The sequence below is a fragment of the Bufo bufo genome, chromosome 11, assembly GCF_905171765.1.
Source record: "Bufo bufo chromosome 11, aBufBuf1.1, whole genome shotgun sequence".
Lineage (NCBI taxonomy): Eukaryota > Metazoa > Chordata > Amphibia > Anura > Bufonidae > Bufo > Bufo bufo.
In genome coordinates this window covers 21,838,318-21,860,534 of record NC_053399.1, presented here as the reverse complement: position 1 = coordinate 21,860,534, position 22,217 = coordinate 21,838,318, and the positions used below count along the sequence as shown (strand labels likewise).

The 22,217-nt window shown below is 47.0% G+C and overlaps 1 protein-coding gene across 8 annotated transcripts in view; it reads right to left on the bottom strand.

Annotated features, from left to right (window-relative positions):
- EML5 (EMAP like 5) overlaps positions 1–22,217 on the bottom strand; it is a 118,312-nt gene that overhangs the window by 16,895 nt on the left and 79,200 nt on the right. For 6 of the 8 annotated variants that reach the window (XM_040412182.1, XM_040412183.1, XM_040412190.1 and 3 more), the window contains 18 exons: positions 20,992–21,085; positions 19,557–19,657; positions 16,820–17,022; positions 16,188–16,299; positions 14,150–14,277; positions 13,837–13,978; positions 13,243–13,395; positions 13,019–13,150; positions 10,180–10,268; positions 9,817–9,993; positions 7,550–7,751; positions 7,122–7,248; positions 3,724–3,738; positions 2,523–2,601; positions 2,289–2,418; positions 2,114–2,212; positions 851–871; positions 490–663 (listed from right to left, as the gene is read on the bottom strand). In XM_040412182.1, coding sequence (XP_040268116.1) covers positions 490–663; positions 851–871; positions 2,114–2,212; positions 2,289–2,418; positions 2,523–2,601; positions 3,724–3,738; positions 7,122–7,248; positions 7,550–7,751; positions 9,817–9,993; positions 10,180–10,268; positions 13,019–13,150; positions 13,243–13,395; positions 13,837–13,978; positions 14,150–14,277; positions 16,188–16,299; positions 16,820–17,022; positions 19,557–19,657; positions 20,992–21,085 — 2,178 coding nt within the window. The remainder of the gene's footprint in view (positions 1–489; positions 664–850; positions 872–2,113; positions 2,213–2,288; positions 2,419–2,522; positions 2,602–3,723; positions 3,739–7,121; positions 7,249–7,549; positions 7,752–9,816; positions 9,994–10,179; positions 10,269–13,018; positions 13,151–13,242; positions 13,396–13,836; positions 13,979–14,149; positions 14,278–16,187; positions 16,300–16,819; positions 17,023–19,556; positions 19,658–20,991; positions 21,086–22,217) is intronic. The other 2 variants (XM_040412186.1, XM_040412184.1) reach the window with 1 other exon arrangement.

Below are 22,217 nucleotides of genomic sequence, written 5' to 3'. Positions count from 1 at the left end.
ATTCATTCCTGCACAGCCCTCCTCCTATATACCATTCATTCCTGCAATGTTCTCCTCCTATATACCATTCATTCCTGCACAGCCCTCCTCCTATATACCATCCATTCCCGCACAGCGCTCCTCCTATATACAATTCATTCCCGCACAGCGCTCCTCCTATATACCATTCATTCCCGCACAGCGCTCCTCCTATATACCATTCATTCCTGCACAGCGCTCCTCCTATATATCATTCATTCCCGCACAGCGCTCCTCCTATATACCATTCATTCCCGCACAGAGCTCCTCCTATATACCATTCATTCCTGCACAGCGCTCCTCCTATATACCATCCATTCCTGCACAGCGCTCCTCCTATATATCATTCATTCCCGCACAGCGCTCCTCCTATATACCATTCATTCCTGCACAGCGCTCCTCCTATAGACCATTCATTCCTCCACATTACACATTATCTCCCACCCCCTATCTCCTTCACTCCGTACATACCTTCCTGCCATTTCCAGATGGTGACGGTATGTTCTGGGTCCAGCCCCACAGACAGGAGCAGTTTTCCGGTGGCACTGAAGCTGACGGAGCACACGCCCTTGGAGTGAAAGCAGCGAAGTACGGAGAGGGTCTGCTTACTCATTGCATCCCACACATGTATGGAGGGGGCCGAGGCTGGGGATGGCGGGGGATAAGGGATATGGTTAACAAAACAAGATATAGATAAACCCCAACAAGTTTAATACAATTTTGAAAAGGACCCGTATACAATGTGGTATCACAAAAATTACAAAGAAGCCACGACCAATACGAATAGAAATGTTCACCCCGTATCACATAGATTACACAACGCTCGACTTACCGGACATGTCCGCTGCATCACCTGAAATCACATAAAAGAAACGTCTACTGTAACTAGGATTTATAACAAATAACAACATCACCAACCGGAATATATAAAGTGTAGGTCTTATATGTTTATGTCATTTATCTACCAGCTGGGGCAGTCGACTACACTGGCCATCTGGGCCACAAGCTCCGGATCTCCGGATGACCGCCATTTTAAACGGCATGTACTTGGTGTTGGTGTGGACGTATTATTTGTTCCTTATACAGTGGTATGACTTGGTAACTGTATGAGAGTTATTCAATGATGATTTTCATAAAAATTATAATTTGTTCTAAAAGTGACTGTATCAATCTGTACATAGGGTGCTGCCCATAATGGTGACTGCATCAATCTGTATGCAGGGAGCTCCCTTTAGTGGTGAATATATCAATCTGTATGCAGAGTTCTGCCCCTAGTGGTGACAGTATCAATCAGCATGTAGGGAGCTCCTCCTAGTGGTGGCTGTATCAATCAGTATGTAGGGAGCTCCCCCTAGTGGTGACTATGAATCTGAATGCAGGGAGATTCCTTTAGTGGTGAATATATCGATCTGTATGCAGAGTGTTGCCCCTAGTGGTGACTGTATCAATCTGAAGGCAGCTCCCCCTAGTGGTGGCTGTATTAATCTGCAGGGTGCTGCCCCTAGCGGTGGCTGTATCAATCTGCAGAGAGTGTTGCCCCTAGTGGTGACTGTATCAATCTGCAGGCAGCTCTCCCTAGTGGTGGCTGTAACAATCTGCAGGGTGCTGCCCCTAGCGGTGGCTGTATCAATCTGCAGAGAGTGTTGCCCCTAGTGGTGACTGTATCAATCTGAAGGCAGCTCCCCCTAGTGGTGGCTGTATTAATCTGCAGGGTGCTGCCCCTAGCGGTGGCTGTATCAATCTGCAGAGAGTGTTGCCCCTAGTGGTGACTGTATCAATCTGCAGGCAGCTCTCCCTAGTGGTGGCTGTAACAATCTGCAGGGTGCTGCCCCTAGCGGTGGCTGTATCAATCTGCAGAGAGTGTTGCCCCTAGTGGTGACTGTATCAATCTGCAGGCAGCTCCCCCTAGTGGTGGCTGTAACAATCTGCAGGGTGCTGCCCCTAGTGGTGGCTGTATCAATCTGCAGGGAGCTCCCCCTAGTGGTGGCTGCAGGCAGACAGAATTCTATCATGTAACTCTATGGCGGTGTGTGATGAAGCAGGGGATCTGGTGCTCTGTAACGGTGCTTAGTCAGGGCTTAACGTACAAACATACCTACTTGGCCAGTTGCCACTATGTTGGTGAACTTTGGATGCTGGTTGATCGTGAGGCACAAAATGTCATCTGTGTGTTCCTGGTAAAAACTCTGAGATCCTAGAAAACGAGAGAAGATATAAGTGAGAGGTGGAAGATCTGGGGGCGTGCCCCCGTTACCGCGTTAGTATGTTACCTGTGGCGACATTGTACAGGATCCCAACAGAGGCAGCATGGTACAAGATATCAGCACCGTCATTCAGATAGTGCACGTTATTCCGACAGTCTTTACCCCGGTATCCAAACACCAGCTCCAGCACCAGATCCTGCAGGACAATCAAGATCCCATCATGGTCAAAGCAATGGATGATGGGAGTCACCTCTAAACCAGTACCACTGAATATGAACCCATAATGGGTTGCTGCTGTACCTCAATGGGTCTCTTCTTCTTCCCGACGTTATTGGTCTGAAGTTTCTCGGGCGGCGGTAACGCTCTGCTGACGGGAGGTCTGAAACAGAGGACGGAGAGTAAGAGGAGGCCGTCTCACACGCGAGAAAGATCTGCAGAGTGCGAAAGGGCCACGGCACAGACCATAAGACATGATACAGGAGCAGACTGCAAGCTGCATGGACTGGAAGGTCTGTAGATCCCCCCAGTGTCCTCTAGGAGGCAGTACTTGTATGAATGAAAAATCGCCTGGTCAGTGATGATGGGTTTTAGGTACGTCGATGGATGTGATGATGGACGGGACACTGAGAGCGAGAGATTTACCTGGAACCTCTACACAGCAGCAGGTAAGAGAAAGATAAGAGTTACACACACGAGGACAGTGAATGGCGGACTCTAGAAATATGAAGACAGGTCAGATCCGTCCAGGAATGCTACAAAGGTCAGTATTAAAGCCGAAAATCCCAGAGCAGTGAAGGTAAACACCCATCGAGGAACCCATGTTCATGTATTTTAGGACAGGTGCCCTTTAAGAGCACAGCTTTCATACAGGTCCCATAAACGCAGACCCCAGATTTACAGTCATAGTATGGGGGCGTCAACGGACTTTACAGATTCCCACAGCATTCCGGTAATTAGGAAATGCAAATAAACCCAAAGATGAATGATGGAAAAATATAATAAAAAGCATCATCTACTGCTCGGAGGAGGAGGAGGCAGAGGAGACACGCACTTAAAGGGAGATCATTGAAGAACACATTTAAGGGTGTGTAGACTTCTGCAACCATTTTTATTGCTCTGATGCAAATAATTTAAGAAGATGAGGCAAAACTGCAAATATAATAAATCTCGCACCACTTGGTGTGTGCAGCTTCTATACGGGGTGCATTATACATCTGTGTATTATAGGATGTCTGTAGATGTGCCTGTCAGCATTCTTTCTATGTCTGCCAAGTGGCAGCCTGTAAAATTGTTAATTGTGTGCAGCTTTGGGTGTGACTGGAGTAGAAGACATGATATAACACCTCATTCAACAGTAAATAAAAAGTAGCAGCTGCAAAAATGAGGATGCAGAGGTCACATGCAAGAACGGCTGCCGCATTTCAGTGCTGCAAAGATCCAGACAGATTATCCCCTTCCCCTAAAAAGCATAATAGACTGGGGTGCAGCAGTGACCACTTACCGGACTACTCCCTGCCTTCAAGTAAGCGAGGATGGAAGAAGAGAAATATCAGTTATTTGTGGTTTCAGCAAAATATGAGAATTTACACAAAAAAGGAGAAAACAGCCAAAGCCGAGAACTGATCTACCCCTGATATACATTGTAACAAGAGGTGTGAACACATATAGGGGTCCCATTGCGCAGGGAGAGGAGGTGACCCATCGCGCAGGGAGAGGAGGGGACCCATCGCGCAGGGAGGGGAGGGGACCCATCGCGCAGGGAGGGGAGGGGACCCATCGCGCAGGGAGGGGAGGGAACCCATCGCGCAGGGAGGGGAGGGAACCCATCGCGCAGGGAGGGGAGGGAACCCATCGCGCAGGGAGAGGAGGGGACCCATCGCGCAGGGAGAGGAGGTGACCCATCGCGCAGGGAGGGGAGGGGACCCATCGCGCAGGGAGGGGAGGGGACCCATCGCGCAGGGAGGGGAGGGGACCCATCGCGCAGGGAGAGGAGGGGACCCATCGCGCAGGGAGAGGAGGGAACCCATCGCGCAGGGAGAGGAGGGAACCCATCGCGCAGGGAGGGGAGGGAACCCATCGCGCAGGGAGGGGAGGGAACCCATCGAGCAGGGAGGAGAGGGAACCCATCGCGCAGGGAGGGGAGGGAACCCATCGCGGAGGGAGAGGAGTTGAAAATCATCACGTTCATTGGTCTGTATCACCCAAGGCCTAGGATTTTTAACAACTTCTATATGACATTGCCATAAGCTGTAACATCTTCTAGAACAGTGGTGGCAAAACTATGACACAGGTGCCAGAGGCGGCACTTGTAGCCCTCTCTGTGGGCACCCACACCCTGGAAACAGTCTACGGTGCACAAATATGCCTTAAACTTTTCCTGCCATTCATCAGTGCAGGGCACACTATGAACAGGACAGGCAGCGCACTGAATGTAGACAGGCTTTTATAGCTAAGTGATAAAGTACATGGAAGATATACTATATTGGTATTCAGGGAAAATTGCCATGTTCGCACTTTGCGATAAATAAGTGGGTTCTGGGTTACAGTTTGGGCACTCGGTCTCTAAAAGGTTCACTATCATTGTTCTAGAAACAGCAGCCTCGCAGTGGTAACGACACTGAAGACATCGGGATCAATAACCCATACAACTACATGCTATGGTGACCAGCAGACTGCGCAACCAGGTGGGGTTTAAATAAGGTGCATGCTGTCAGTGAATTAAAACAATTTGCATTCGGAGGTTGAAAAAAAACCTCACCTACTCCCACAGCTGGTCTGTTACAATGCATCCAGTCCTCTGTTACACATCAGCAACACAATTTTCTCTACTGTACTGGATTCCAGGCTGACAGCTAATACATTGTAACAAACTCTCAGTTGTGTAAGCAGGGCTAGGTCAGGAAGGTTTTAAAAATCCTTTGTCCGCAAAATTAACTCCATTAAACCAAGCATACTGCCTGGTTGGGTTGATCATGCTAAATAAAACAATACCTTTCTTTTGTCTGTTTTTAACAGCTGCTGAGATATCTACATTTTATTCATATGCAAAAAAGCAGTTTGGAGCACCAGGGGACAGGGCCGAATTCTTAGAGCACTGCTTTTGTAACACCCCCTGTGCTCTGCCTCCTCCTCTTGATTGACAGGGTTAGATATCTGCATGCTAAGGGCAGGGCTGTACCCTAGCATGTACATATCAAATACACTACTTACTATAGCCTTACCATGTTGAGAATAGAGGTTTTCTGTACTTAGAAAGCTAATACATGTTGTTGGTTTATTCACAGGCACAATATATGATTATATAGACACCAGTAATATGTATTAGCTTTCTAAGTATAGAAAACCATGCCTCTCACTATGATAAGGCTAAAGCCTGGAGGAAAGTGATCAGCCTTTGTCCCAGGATCAAATAAGAGGAATCACAGGAATTCTCAAGAGAAAAGTCTAGATTTTTTTTCTTTAGTTATTTTTTTTCTCCCTCATTTAATCTTTAAAGGGGTATTCCGGTTACCATAAATATAACTTATGTGAAACTTACTGATGATGAATTAGTCTAAAACATATTTACTGTTCAGTAGTTATAAAAGTAGGTTACTCACTGTGTTTCCTCATAAAATACCATGGCACCGACCTGTAGTTCTGAGCCTTTGTTAGGTCGAGCATGCTCAGTGTGTCAATTCTCTAGCTAAGTGTCTTGTGAAACAAAGGGAGTGTTAGTGTACTGGTGATTACTGAGTAGAGGGGGTCGGACTGGACTGTATATCAGGCAGCCAATCAATAAACTTCAACACTCATGAACAAGCACAAACTCACAGCAGGAAAGCAAGGGATTGTGGGTATTGCAGTCTTTGAAATTTTGTGAGGAAAGATCAGGCGCCATAATACTCTGTGTGTTGCAGGCTCACACAGGAGCTAGACAAATGGATGGCAAGTTAAATTGAAACTTGGGTTATATGTATAGGTATGGGTTCTGGTTGGGTCACAGCTTGCAGCCTAAATGTAGTTTTTAAAAAATTAAGTTACTTTACCGGAATACCCCTTTAATAAAAGGCAATAGCCTTACTATATTGAGAATAGAGGTTCTCTATGCTTAGAAAGCTAATACATATTCCCGGTTTATTCAAAAGGTACAATATATCATTATGAAGACAACAGTAATATGCGTTAGCTTTCTAACTATAGAAAAACTCTATTCTCAATATAGTAAGGCTATAGCCTTTTTATAATGGGTTAAATGAGGGAGAAAAAAAATAAATGAAGAAAAAATCTAGAAGCCTCTCCTGGGAGTTGAACCTATGACATCTACATGCAAGGCTGACCACTTACTTCCAAGCTAAAATCTCTCATATTGAGCAGGGTGGTATTCTATACTCAAAACGCTCATACATATTACTGGTTTCTTTATAATCATATGTTGTGCCTGTGAACAAACCAAAAATATGTATTAGCTTTCTAAGCATAGAAAACCTCCATTCTCAACATGTTCAGGCTATATTAAACATGATATGTACATGCTATGACACAGCTTTAGGAGACAGCTCTGCCCTTAGCATGCTGATGTCTAGCCCTGTCAATCAAGGGGAGGGGGAAATGTGCATAGCACAGGGGTGTTACAAAAGCAGTGCTTCAAGGATTAAGCCCTGCTCCCTAGTGCTCTAATGTGCTCATTTGCATATGGAAAAAACACAGATATCTCTGCACCTGTTTAACATAAAGACAAAATAAATTTATCATTTTAAACAGCATGATCAACCCAACCAGGCAGTATGCAGTAATCAGACGGTCACCAGGGAAACGTCTGAGAATGGGACATCCCCTTTAAGGTTACCTAGTGCTCGACAATTATTGGGGACTGGAAGGGGCCTGTATACTCAGCGCTGTGCAGATGTCACCTGTTACCTTTCGTCCAGGGACAGCTCCTTCTGCTGCAGGTGAGGCTTGATTCCCGCCATAGGCCGGATGCTGGTGGATAAGGCTTTGATGGTGTACATCATCTCATTCTCCCTCGTCACGTCGCTGTCATAACCTGGGAGTAATGGTGATGACAGTGGTCACTATGCTTGCAGATCCTCAACCAACCACAGGGTGATTTCATAATGGTACCCAACTGGCCTAAGCTTCTGAATGGAAAATCTACAGAGCATGTGATTTATCGGTACTCTAGGAAAGCTGGATGGCAACTCCTATAGCAGCTTTAACAGCATCCATATTGGTTGGCATCCATCTTTCCGAGAAACAGAATTTTTTACAGTTTGACAGAAGAGGACGACTCCAGGGGCCCCTTCGAGCTATGACTACAGCCATCATGCTCCTATTCTCTGCAGTACCTCCATCTTCCTCAGAGTCTAAGTCAGACTCCTCACTGTCACACTGTCTCATCTCCCGATGTCCTTCCACTTCGTGAGTCCAGAGCATGAGGGAGGTGTCCGGCCCCCCAACACTGACCAGGAGGCTGTCATCATAGATCCAGTGCAGGTTGGTGACGTGGGAGCTGTGAGCCACATACCTCTTAAATTTTCCAAACTTCCCCTGCAGAATACACAAAGAGAGACACAGTCATATAGAGATGTAGCAGAGTCCATATTGTGATATCACTGTATTCTCTGTGGCGTTACATAGGACTGCAGGTGACATCTGCTACATTATCTGTACTCAGAGAGTTACCACTGTTACCTGTGGTGTTACATAGGACTGCAGGTAAGATCTACTACATTATCTGTATTCAGAGTTATCTGTAGTGTTACATAGACTGAACAAAAATATAAACGCAACACTTTCGGTTTTGCTCCCATTTTGCATGAGCTGAACTCAAAGATCTGAAACATTTTCTACATACACAAAAGACCCATTACTCTCAAATATTGTCCGGTGAGTATGCTGGCCATGCAAGAACTGGGATGTTTTCAGCTTCCAGGAATTGTGTACAGATCCTTGCAATATGGGGCCGTGCGTTATCATGCTGCAACATGAGGTGATGGTCGTGGATGAATGGCACAACAATGGGCCTCAGGATCTCGTCACGGGATCTCTGTGCATTCAAAATGCCATCAATAAAATGCACCTGTGTTCGCTGTCCATAACATACGCCTGCCCATACCATAACCCCACCGCCACCATGGGCCGCTCGATCCACAATGTTGACATTAGCAAACCGCTCACCCACACGACGCCACACACGCTGTCTGTTATCTGCCCTGAATAGAGAAAACCGGGACTCATCCGTGAACAGAACGCCTCGCCAACGTGCCAGACGTCATCGAATGTAAACATTTGCCGGTTATGACGATGAACTGCAGTCAGGTCCAGACACCGATGAGGACGAGCATGCAGATGAGCTTCCCTGAGACGGTTTCTGACAGTTTGTGCAGAAATTCTTTGGTTATGCAAACCGATTGTTGCTGCAGCCGTCCGGGTGGCTGGTCTCAGACGATCATGGAGGTGAACATGCTGGATGTGGAGGTCCTGAGCTGGTGTGGTTACATGTGGTCTGGATGTACTGCCAAATTCTCTGAAACACCTTTGGAGACGGCTTATGTTAGAGAAATGAACATTCATTGCATTGGCAACAGCTCTGGTAGACATTCCTGCAGTCAGCATGCCAATTGCACGCTACGTCAAACATTGCGACATCGGTGGCATTGTGCTGTGTGATCAAAGTGCACATTTCAGAGTGGCCTTTTATTGTGGGCAGTCTAAGGCTACTTTCACACTAGCGTTCGGAGCGGATCCGTCTGATGTTTCATCAGACGGATCCACTCCGATAATGCAGACGTTCGCATCTGTTCAGAACGGATCCGTCTGCATTATAACTTAGAAAATTTTCTAAGTATGAAAGTAGCCTGAGCGGATCCGTTCAGACTTTACATTGAAAGTCAATGGGGAACGGATCCGCTTGAAGATTGAGCCATATTGTGTCATCTTCAAGCGGATCCGTCCCCATTGACTTACATTGTAAGTCTGGACGGATCCGCTCGCCTCCGCACGGCCAGGCGGACACCCGAACGCTGCAAGCAGCGTTCAGGTGTCCGCTCACTGAGCGGAGCGGAGGCTGAGCGCTGGCAGGCAGATGCATTCTGAGCGGATCCGCCTCCACTGAGAATGCATTGGGGCCAGACGGATGCGTTCGGGGCCGCTCGTGAGCCCCTTCAAACGAAGCGCACGAGCGGAACGCTAGTGTGAAAGTAGCCTAAGGCACACCTGTGCAATATTCATGCTGTCTGATCAGCACCTTGATATGCCACACCTGTGAGGTGGGATGGATTATCTCGGCAAAGGAGAAGTGCTCACTGACACAGATTTAGACAGATTTGTGAACAATATTTGAGAGTAATGGGTCTTTTGTGTCTGTAGAAAATGTTTCAGATCTTTGAGTTCAGCTCGTGCAAAATGGGAGCAAAACCGAAAGTGTTGCGTTTATATTTTTGTTCAGTGTAGGACTGCAGGTAACATCTACTACATTTTCTGTACTCTGTGCGTTATCACTGTGTGTTATCTATTTTTATTACACATCCAGCTCTGCTACATCTGTAGGTTTCTTCCTATAGCCCTGACCATAGGACTTGTATAACCCTCTATCACATATCATGATTCTTACTTTCACCGGATACCGAAAAAGCTTCACAAATCCAAAGTCGTCCCCGGTGGCTAAGATTTTGCCGTCGTTGCTGAGTGAGGCGGCTGTCACGTCGCTGACCTCCCCGATCACCGGCCAGATGCCCTCACAGCTCGGACCCAGGACACTTGTCCAAGAAGACCAGGAAATTTTTTCTACCTAAGAAATAAAAAGCTTACTACACATGAAGCCTGCCACAATCTTGTGGCTCCCCCACAGAGGCCTGCAAAGGGTCATCTGTTCACAGGAAAGCTGGGTGAACGTACATCTACTGGGGGACACTCCCTAATACTGCACACACCTCTCAAAATCCATTCACTCTGGCGCCAACCCCCAACATCTTACCTCATGAGCTGGAATCATTTGTCTTTTCCCTCTCGGGGCCTCAAAAAAGAGTTGCTCCTTTGCACCTGTGTTCACCTGTAAAAGTTTACCTGAGGAAGACACAGAGAACTGACTGAGCACCAGGGGGCAGCACTGAGACCCCATCACTTCATGATAAATTCACCAAATGATATACAACCAACAGATCATGGTTTCTGGGGTAAACACTACATCTCCTGCAATGCAGCAGAGCAGGACATGCGCAGCACATACTCTGACCCTGCAGGGGGTGGCAGTGAGATATGAGGGTCTATAGCCTGAGATAGAGCTGGAGATGCACAGGATATTTGCATGAGGTCTTATACTTTAGTCACCACCAGAGCTGCATTCACAAATCTGCTGGCTGCTCTTTTCATCTAGTCGTGGCTGAGCCACATTCTATAGTCACGTATGACTAACCCCTTAACTCAAGGGTCTGTATGGAGCGGGCTGCTGCGCTGAGTCCGCTCCATACATGGCAGGTGTCGGCTGTACAATACAGCAGGCACCCAGCCGCAGTGATGCCGAAACCATTCATTTAACTCCCTCAGACGCCACATTCAATAGTGATCATGGCATCTGTGAGGTTAGGCAGAGGGATGCGGCTCCCTCTGCCTTTCAATCGGAGCCCCCACAGTGAACTCGCAGTGCTCCAATCGGTTACCATGACGGCCTGCGGCCTGCTGGAGGTTCCCTAACCTGTCATGGTAATCTGCCTGCAAAGCTGTGCATGAGGCACAGCTTCACAGGCAGGCAATGAAAATCACATAGACCATAATAGTTCTCTATTATGGTCTAAGGGACAAGCGATCAGAAGATCGCGGGTTATAGTCTCCTAAGGCTACATTCACACGAACGTATTTTGTTTCCTTGTCCGTTTCATTTTTTTTGTGGATAGGATGCAGACCCATTCATTTCAATGGGTCCGCAAAAAATGCGGACAGCACACCGTGTCCTATCCGCATCCGTATGTCCGTTCCGTAGCCCCGCAAAAAAAATAGAACATGTCCTATTCTTGTCCATTTTGCGGTCAATGATAGGCATTGTTACAACGGATGCCATATGGACGTCATCCGTTTTTTTTGGGAAGGATCTGCAATTTGCAGACCGCAAAACACATACGGTCGTGTGAATGTAGCCTAAGGGGGCTAAAAATTATTGAATAAAAAGTAAAAAAAAAATAAAGTTCAGGCTACATTCACACGACCGTATGTGTTTTGCGGTCCGAAAATTGCGGATCCGCAAAAAAAAACGGATGACGTCCGTATGGCATCCGTTCTTTTTGCGGATCCATTGTAACAATGCCTATCCCTGTCTGCAAAACAGACAAGAATAGGACATGTTCTATATTTTTTGCGGGGCTACGGAACGGACATACGGATGCGGTTAGCACACGGTGTGCCGTTCGCATTTTTTGCGGACTTATTGAAATGAATGGGCCTGCATCCTATCCGCAATAAAAAAAACTTAACGGACAGGGAAACAAAAAATACGTTCGTGTGAATGTAGCCTAAAAAAGATTTAAAAAAATTTAAAATCACCCCCTTTCCCAATTTTACATATAAAAAAAAACAATAAAAAAAAAAACATAACAGTATCACCACGTCCGAAAATTTGGGAATTAAAGTATTTTTCTTGCGTGGTGAATGCCATAATGGAAAAACAAACAAACACGATTCTCCATTTTTTTGTCATCTTGTTTCCTCCCCCCCCCCCCTCCCCAAAAAAAAAAAAAAAAAGCCGTACGTACCCCAAAAAAGGTAACAATAAAAACTACAGTTCGTCCTGCAAAAAAAAGCCCTCATACAGCTCTGTAGACGTAATATAAAAAAATATACGTCTACAGAGCTGTATGAGGGCTTATAAATAAAAATATAAAAAAAGTTATGGCTGTCAGAAAATGGCGATGCAAAGAAATTTTAGATTTTTCCAAGGGTTATTAATTAAACAAAATAAAAACGATACAAATTTGGTATTGCCGTAATCGTACTGACCTGCAGAATTAGGCCTCTTGCACACAACCGTATGTCTTTCAGTATTTTGCGGTCCGCAAAAAACGGATCCGCAAAAAAATATGGATGACATCCGTGTGCATTCCGTTTTTTGCGGAACGGAACAGCTGGCCCCTGATAGAACAGTCCTATCCTTGTCCGTTATGCGGACAATAATAGGACATGTTCAATCTTTGAACGGAACGGAAAAACGGAACTATGGAAACGGAATGCATACGGAGTACATTCTGTTACTTTTTGCGGACCCATTGAAATGAATGGTTCCGTATACGGAACGCAAAAAAAATGGAACCTAAACAGAAAAAAAAAACGTTTGTGTGCAAGAGGCCTAAGGACGCCATGTAATTTTTAGCACACAGTGAACACTGTAATGTCAAAACCCAACAGACCTTCGTGGAATTGTTTTTTTTTTTATCAATTTTACCCCACACAGAATTATTCCGGTTTTCCAATACAAAACATGGTAAATTAAATGGTGCCATTAAAAATGCATCTTGTCCCGCAAGAAATAAACCCTGATATAGCTATGTGAACGAAAAACCTAAAAAGTTATGGCTATTGGAATGTGGGGAGGAAAAACTGAAAATGCAAAAATGAAACTGGGCCCGGTCTTTAATGGGCTAAACAGCTTATCTGCCCGTCTTCTGGGCTCCCATAATGGACTGCACTCCGGTAACTGGATGGTCACAGTGACTGTGAATGCAGCTCTGGATGTGACTGGAGTAGAAGACACAGTGCTATTCGACTAAAGCAAATAGACTCCACATGATAGCATGTTGTGGAGAAGTGACATCGAGCCTTGCGCTCACCCCTCATGTCCCAGTCCAGGTGGGTGATGTAGCTGGACGACCCCTTGCACACCCCGACCCGTTTGCTGCTCATCACGTTATAAATATCCACAAAGTTGTCGAAGGAGGCGACGGCCAAATATTTCCCGCTGCCTAAAGACAAAATGTAATTAACAAGATACCTCAGGGGCGTAAGACAACGGGGGGGGGGGGGTGCAGGAGGGATGAACCGGTTATAGACTTACCAGGGGAGAAGCGGATGTCCGAGATCACATCCTTCCTGTGGTGGAAGGACACCAGGTCTTCCAGCGTGTCCGCATTCACAATCAGGAAGCTTCCGTCATTGAGACCCACGGCCAAAGCCTTGCCATCCGGGGAGAATGAACAGCAACGGCCACCTGGGGGCAGCACAGAGCGCAGGGCATCAGCCGTCACAGCTTCATTCATTCATAACCAATGGCCCCGACAACCATCGCTGCTCAACTTCTAGTAGACTTTGTGATTGTCAAGATCTCTGCTAACTGTCAGTGAGGCCTTGTTACAGTGTCTCTCTCACTTATCCAGACTTACAAAATGTATCAGTAACAACCTGATAATAACATATATCAATTTAGCTCACAGGGGATGGTCTATACTGGATACACTGTAACAAATTCTCAGAAGTAAGTTTGAATGCTGCAAACAATGTGCAGAGGTTAGTGCTGGTAATGAGAATGACCCAGCCAGTAAATACATATTGGAGAATTGCTTATAGTGCAATTCCCTGATATTAACATATGGCTGGAGAAGCGAGGGAGGCAGATCACGGCCATGATTTTGGAGGGCTGACATCTTCTTACCCTTCTTGAGTTTGCGCACGGCCAGCATGCAGTGACTGGGGGACAGGTCCCAGATGCGCAGGGTCTTGTCATCGCTCACAGTGGCACAGATTGGTAAGTGGGGGTGGGCAGCCAGACCCCAGACCTCCCCTTCCATGTGTCCCTGCAAGAGTACAAGATGATCTAGTAAGAAAAACGACCAGAAGCCAAGGCCGTTACTTGTATTGAGCTGGACGGCAAAGAAAACTGAGCAAGCAATCATTATCCTGTCTACAGCAGCACAGAGCATTACAGGAAAGGTGCAAACATAGAGGCAGACATTGCAGGCAGTTACCTGGACAAGCAGAGTGACCGGTCCACTCTTGTCAACCTCCAGAATCTCTCCATTCTTCGTTCCCACTAGGATATGGCCGTGTCCCAGAGTTATGGCACGAATGGAAGGGTTGTCTTCTAGGAGCAGCCCTGGAAAAGAGACAAGGAGGTCAGTGTGTGGGCAGCTCACCCATGTGGAAAAAAGGCAGTGTCTGTAGTGCGGGGTCTACACTGTGGTCAGTATGTGCAGTGTGCACGGTGCAGTCAGGGGTCTACAGTAAGGTAAGTACGAGCAGTCCGGGGTCTACACTGTGGTCAGTATGTTCAGTGAGGGGTCTACACTGTGGTCAGTATGTTCAGTGAGGAGTCTACACTGTGGTCAGTATGTGCAGTGTGCACGGGGCAGTCAGTGGTCTCATCATGGTCAGTGTGGATGGTGCAGTCAGTGGTCTCGTCACAGTCAGTGTGGACGGTGCAGTTAGTGGTCTCATCACAGTCAGTATGGACGGTGCAGTTAGTAGTCTCATCACGGTCAGTGTGGACGGTGCAGTTAGTAGTCTCATCACAGTCAGTATGGACGGTGCAGTTAGTAGTCTCATCACGGTCAGTGTGGACGGTGCAATCAGTGGTCTCGTCACAGTCAGTGTGGACGGTGCAGTTAGTGGTCTCATCACAGTCAGTATGGACGGTGCAGTTAGTAGTCTCATCACGGTCAGTGTGGACGGTGCAATCAGTGGTCTCGTCACAGTCAGTATGGACGGTGCAGTTAGTGGTCTCATCACGGTCAGTATGGACGGTGCAGTTAGTAGTCTCATCACGGTCAGTGTGGATGGTGCAGTCAGTGGTCTCGTCACAGTCAGTATGGACGGTGCAGTTAGTAGTCTCATCACGGTCAGTGTGGATGGTGCAGTCAGTGGTCTCGTCACAGTCAGTATGGACGGTGCAGTTAGTAGTCTCATCACGGTCAGTGTGGATGGTGCAGTCAGTGGTCTCGTCACAGTCAGTATGGACGGTGCAGTTAGTGGTCTCATCACGGTCAGTGTGGACGGTGCAATCAGTGGTCTCATCACGGTCAGTGTGGATGATGCAGTTAGTAGTCTCATCACGGTCAGTGTGGACGGTGCAATCAGTGGTCTCGTCACAGTCAGTATGGACGGTGCAGTTAGTGGTCTCATCACAGTCAGTATGGACGGTGCAGTTAGTAGTCTCATCACGGTCAGTGTGGATGGTGCAGTCAGTGGTCTCGTCACAGTCAGTATGGACGGTGCAGTTAGTAGTCTCATCACGGTCAGTGTGGATGGTGCAGTCAGTGGTCTCGTCACAGTCAGTATGGACGGTGCAGTTAGTGGTCTCATCACGGTCAGTGTGCACGGTGCAGTCAGTGGTCTCGTCACAGTCAGTTTGGACGGTGCAGTTAGTAGTCTCATCACGGTCAGTGTGGATGGTGCAGTCAGTGGTCTCGTCACAGTCAGTATGGACGGTGCAGTTAGTAGTCTCATCACAGTCAGTGTGGACGGTGCAGTTAGTGGTCTCATCACGGTCAGTGTGGACGGTGCAGTTAGTGGTCTCATCACGGTCAGTGTGGATGGTGCAGTCAGTGGTCTCATCACAGTCAGTGTGGACGGTGCAGTTAGTAGTCTCATCACAGTCAGTGTGGACGGTGCAATCAGTGGTCTCGTCACAGTCAGTATGGACGGTGCAGTTAGTAGTCTCATCACAGTCAGTGTGGACGGTGCAATCAGTGGTCTCGTCACAGTCAGTATGGACGGTGCAGTTAGTAGTCTCATCACAGTCAGTGTGGACGGTGCAGTCAGTGGTCTCGTCACAGTCAGTGTGGACGGTGCAGTTAGTGGTCTCATCACGGTCAGTGTGCACGGTGCAGTCAGTGGTCTCGTCACAGTCAGTGTGGACGGTGCAGTTAGTGGTCTCATCACGGTCAGTGTGCACGGTGCAGTCAGTGGTCTCGTCACAGTCAGTGTGGACGGTGCAGTTAGTAGTCTCATCACGGTCAGTTTGGACGGTGCAGTTAGTCGTCTCATCACGGTCAGTGGTCTCATCACCTTTAGAGCCTGGGGCCAGTGCAGCCCTCTTGATTGCGTAGGTTTTGAGGCATCGTTCAAAAGAATCATCCCAGAGCGCCACCACTCCATCCTTCCCACCGGTCACAAAGCCCTGCGATAGGAAACACTGTACTCAGTTCTCTACTATACAGGATCTGCCAGAGCAATATGGAGTCGACCAAACGGTATACCGCCATACTGTTCACACAAGGAGCGAGCATTCAGAACCCTCACAGCAGGATAGGAGAGAGGATTGTCGAAAATTATAGATCAACTTCAGCCTCTGGATATAAACAAGAATATTCCTATTCACTGACAGCAAGCAGAAATCTTGAATGTGGTAAGGAAGCTAAACTCAAAGTTGCAGAATATTTAATTTTCTATTGAAGAAGCTTTATGTACAGGAGACTAGACAACTTACTATACTCCAGACACATCCAAAGAAAAACCATACAACCTGCTGGCTGCTCTTGGCATCAAACTCCAAATTATCTACACTCGGTGTCAGTTTTGTGACCATGCAGCTTTGGATGTGACTGCAGTATAAGATGCGATGTAACTATTAGTAAATATAAAGCAAAGGATTTGATAGGATCGATTTTAGGTGGATGTCGTGGAGATTTTCTTCTCACCTTATCCAGGGCGTGCATACTGAACACCGGCCCGTCGTGAGCCTTCACAGTCTTCATCAGGAACAGGTCTCTCCAGATACAGACGTCTCCAGTGGAGGTTCCTGAGAAGGACATCTCCTCTGTCCACCCGTACACCACACACATCATGGTGTCAATCTTCGAGCCGGTCCCTATACAAGCCTTGCGTCCAATCAGACCCCCACCTGTCAGTACAGGACGGCAGCGTTACGTATAGTGAGGAAGCACAGGGGGTATCATGCACATTACTGAACAGGGGGAGGGGGGCATTTCCTCATTATAGGTGCCAACCTGCCGTCAAATTACTCTAATCCCCCCCCCCCCCCCCCGGGCTCAGCTGTAAGGGTTCATTTATTCCCATGATCACATAACCCATGAGGTTCACATCAGAACACGTGTGTTTAACGAATGCCACTGACTCTCTACAGAGTGGTATAGATTGCGGCACTATTACATACAATAACCAAAAAATGGTATCCTCGATGTATACCGCCCATTGGAGGTCAAAAGAACTCTGTTGAACGTATGTGCCGGAAGCTTTCCTGCTGCGTACTGAAAAACGTGCGGGGATATGTAATGTGAAAGGAGCCTAATGAAGGGGGGCAGGGCAACAAAACACTAAAGGGGCTGTTACGCCTAATTACCATCTAATGAACAGTTTGGAACTTTCTAATAGACATGGAATTTCAATTCTTCACCATTTTCAAGATCACAGATTGCCATCAGTGACCAGAACATTCCTTACCCAGAATGTAATCAGTGCTGTGTGAGCAGCAGGACAGATCTCCTCTAGTCCTGGACTCCAGGCTGATACACCATAAAACTACCCGTCAGCTTTGCAGATCTGGATGTACACAAGAATGTTCCCATTCACTGCCAGCAAGCACAGAGAACTTGAAAATGGTGAGCAATAGAAACATGTATATTAGAAAGTTGCAGACCTTTTCCTTATACAACAATTAAAGGGGTTATCCATGAATTTGATATTGATGGCCTATCCTCAGGAGATGGTAGTGGTCCATCTCCCGGATCCCTGCCAATCAGCTGTTTTAAGAAGCAGCTGTGCTCGCCGGAGCTTTGGTGTCTTCCCAGCTTACAAAGCATAGTGTTGTACACTGGAAAGTGGCTGCGCTTGGTATTGCAGCTGAGCCCCATTGACTTAAATAATGTATGGTGGAGTCAATGGCCTCGGAAAAGGCCTAACCGCTGCGGCCTCTTTGAACAGCTGATTGGTGGGGTTTCCAGGAGTAATAAAAAATATTTGTTGTCTGCACAGAGTACCCCAGACACTATACATTTTTGCCCCTGTTTTTCATGTCAGGGCTTTCCTTCTTCTGTTCTCAGCATCACTGCATCCTGGCAGGATGTTTACATGCAGAACTTCCTGTTTTCATCAGCTTCCTGCTGGGTGTCCTAACCAATCCCAGCATGCTTTGCTCCAATGTTTCATTTTGCTTGCACTGACTAAAACAATGAAGATGGGAGGTGTAGGGGGCGAGGTTACTGCTGACAGAACAGCAACACTGCACAGCAAAGCATGCTGGGATTGGTTAGAAAACCCAACAGGAAGCTGATGAAAACAGGAAGTTTTGCATGTAGACATCCTGCCAGGATGCAGTGATGCTGACAACAGGGGAAGGGAAGCCCTGACATGAAAAACATGTAAATGGTCAAGAGTATGTAGTGTTGGGGGTACTCTGGGCAGATAAAAAAAATTATAATTATGGGGCTGTAGAAATCCTTTAAAGGGGCTGTCCTCTTAAGATGACCTCTCCCCTATCAATAGGATAGGGAATAAGTGTCTGATCATTGGGGGTCTGACCACTGGGGCTATCGACCGGTCACGAGAGCACGGGTCCATGCTTCATGTTTGAATGGTGCAGCGGTCACACATGAGCATTGCCACTCCATTCAACTTCGTGGAGCTGCCGTAGATAGCTTAGAGTTTGCACTCGGCTATCTCTGGCAGTGTCATAGAGCTGAATAGAGCAGCAGAGACGCATGTGTCACCAAGGTCCCTGTTGTCATGATAAGTGGGGTCCCCAGGGGTCGGACCCCTGTCATTCAGACACTTATCCTTTATCCTGTCGATAGCTGATAAGTTGTCCTAATGGAACAACACCTTTAATATAGTGGCTATAATGTTGACATATTGTCTGTGAGTCATATGCTGCAGATATTACAGAGTCCACTAGGTGTCGCTGTTAGAACATATTTCAGCCCAATGACGGTGCAAAATGGAGCAGGAGATTTGCCAATATCCTTTCGATTGTAATTAGCAGTGATCATCACCCTCATCATCCAGCCTTCCCTTGTTCTTCAACGTTTAATTACTATGTGCTTTGTGCAATTTTTGTTTGTTTCTTAGGCTATACCAGGGATGCTCAACCTGCGACCCTCCAGCTGTTGCAAAACTACTCCCAACATGCCCTAATAGCTGTAGGCTGTCCAGGTATGCTGGGAGTAGTAGTTTTTTTCAACAGCTGGAGGGCCGCAGGGTGGGCATCCCTGGGCTATGCTATGATACAGTTGATGGAATGTGCGGACATAATCTTTATGTGTCTGTGATAGCAACATGGACAAAAATTACCCAATACAATGACGTGTTTGGGAGGGAAAAAGCTAAAAATCAGGAAAAACATTACATTTTCTTATCATATAAGACCCATGTGGGCTAACAGCTAAATATCTGTACAAGCAGGTCATCCACACACTGCACCTGCGCGCCTCCAGAACTTCATGTGCTTCACCCCCGCAGTGATCAGTTTATCGGGCATGTAGGGGTTAATCTTCACCACAAAGATTTTATCTTTACTCCCTCTGCAAAATATCGATATAAAGGATTAGGAGGGGTTACTTACAGCCACCAATCAGGTATTCTGGAGATCGCATTCCTAATAATACACCATAGAGAGGTTATCATGTCCAGCATGAGGCCCCTGATAGGGGACAAGATGTTCTGCAGCAGCTTCTCCATCTATAATCCTCCTTTTGGGAGTTTTTAGTCATCATGAACCCTTCTCATATACTTTGATTAGTCACCATTTTAAAAATCTCTGCTAGCTGTCAATATACCGGAACATTGAAAGAAGTCAGATCCATGCTGGCTTAGACCTCCTCACACAGCTGAGGGCTTGTTGCAGTGGATCAGTAGGCAATCCTTAGTGAGCCAAGCGCAAGCCTGTCTCATTCTAGACTGATACAGTATATCGGCGCAGGCAGATACTGATGTGTTTAGCTCGCAAAGGATTGATAGACTGATACACCAAACAAACCCTCAGCTGTGAGAGCAGGACTAAAACAGATCAGGTGTTCAACCTCTAGATGTAACTAAGAACGTATTCCATTCACTGACACTAAACAGAGCAATTGAAAATGGTGAAGATCAATGTTGTGAGTCCCATTATTTAAATGGGTTATCCAGTACTTAATATTGATGACCTATCTTCTGGATAGGTCATCAATATCTGATTGGTGGGGGTCCGACTCCCAGCTTCCCCGCCGATCAGCCGTGAGACGTGGCGCTCCTTGCGAGCACTGCTTCCTCTATATTACACTACGTCTTGTCTCCAGTGGAGCGGTGGCGTAGGGTAATTACAAGCACTTTCTCTATTCACTTGAATGGAGCAGGTGCTTGTATTACTCCGAGACGACGTGCAGTGTAATGACTGCGAAGTAGTGCTCGCATGGAGTGCTGCCTCCTCTTCAAACAGCTGATCCCTGGGGTCCGGGGTGTCGGGCATCCGCCGATTAGATATTGATGATCTATCCTGAGGATAGGTCATCAATATTAACCGCTGGATAACCCCTTTAAGTAAGGCATCATGCACACGACTGTTGTTTTGGTCCGCATCTGAGCCGCAGTTTTTGCGGCTCGGATGCGGACAGCACTCCGTGTGCTGTCTGCATCCGTTGCTCCGTTCCGTGGCCCCGCAAAAAAAAAAAAAATATATAACCTGTCCTATTCTTGTCCGTTTTGCGGACAACAATAGGCAGTTATATCAATGGCTGTCTGTGCCGTTCCGCAAATTGCAGAACGCACACGGACGCCATCCGTGTTTTGCGATTCCGCAATTTGCGGACCGCAAAACACACAACGGTCGTGTGCATGTAGATTAAAGGGACCTGAACCACTGACGCCCTTGAGGTCGTACCTGACTGATGACAGTTTCTCGCCCTTTTTCCAGTCCCACAAGACCACAGTGTGATGGTCGTCGATGCCGACAGAGGCCAGGCGCTTCCCATCCGCTGCGAGAAAATATGACATGGAGACATCATCAGGTTAGAAAAAGAAATGGCGCACAAATTCTTATCCAAAGAGCTTACAATCTAATCTCATATTGGGAGATAAAGGTATAGACTACAATGAAAGTGCAACTAGGCATGGTCACAGAGCTAGCAATCTACCATGCAGCTTTCTTCGTGCACAGTAGCGCTGCACTATGTACAGGAGTTTCCAGTAACAATTTCGGTGACTCAATGGCCATTAACAATGTCAGCCGGATTAGTGAGATACTGTAGGTACCACAAGTGACCATTAGAGGACAATGTTCACATTGCCACCAAAAGAAACGCAGATTTATCAGTGTGATTATAACCAGGGGTGCGTCTATATCGGTGCAGAGAAAGCAACCACACACCAAGACACAAAAGACCCCAGAATTATAAATGGGACATTGTCGGCGGGAAGACCCAATTACAGATTTTGCACCAGTATCCAGTTACTCCTCTGTACATGCGCATATTTATAAAGGGGTATTCCAGTTGTTAAAGGGGTATTCTGGTTATATCAAGTTACCCCCTATCGACAGGATAAGGGATAATTATTAGGTAGGGAAGGGGGAGGTCTTACCGTTGGGCACCATCTCCGATCAAGAGGTTGGGGGCCCCATTCTCATGATAAGAGGGGGTTCCAGAGGTTGGATCCCCACCGATCTGTGGATAGGGGATAACTTGATATAACTGGAATGCCCCTTTAAAAGTTATCCCTCTATCCATAGGAGAGGGTATAACTATTAGATCAGTGGGGGTTCCAGTGGTAGGACAAGAACAGGTACCACACAGAGACCCCCGAAATTAACAGAGCGGTAGGTCAAGCATGTGCATTGCCGCTCCATTCATCTCTATGGGAGGTCCAGAGACAGGCGAGTACAGCGCTCACTATTTCCGGAACTCCCATAGAGATGAATGGAGGGGCACTCTGCATGCTTGACCTGCCGCTCTGTTCATTTCAGGGGGCTCTGAGGGGTACGGGGTACCCATTCTCGTGGTCAGTGGGGTCCCAACAGTTGGACCGCCACCGATGTAATAGTTATCCCCCTCTCCAGTGGATAGGGGATAACTTTGAACAACCGAATATCTCTTTTAAATCTGCAAATGT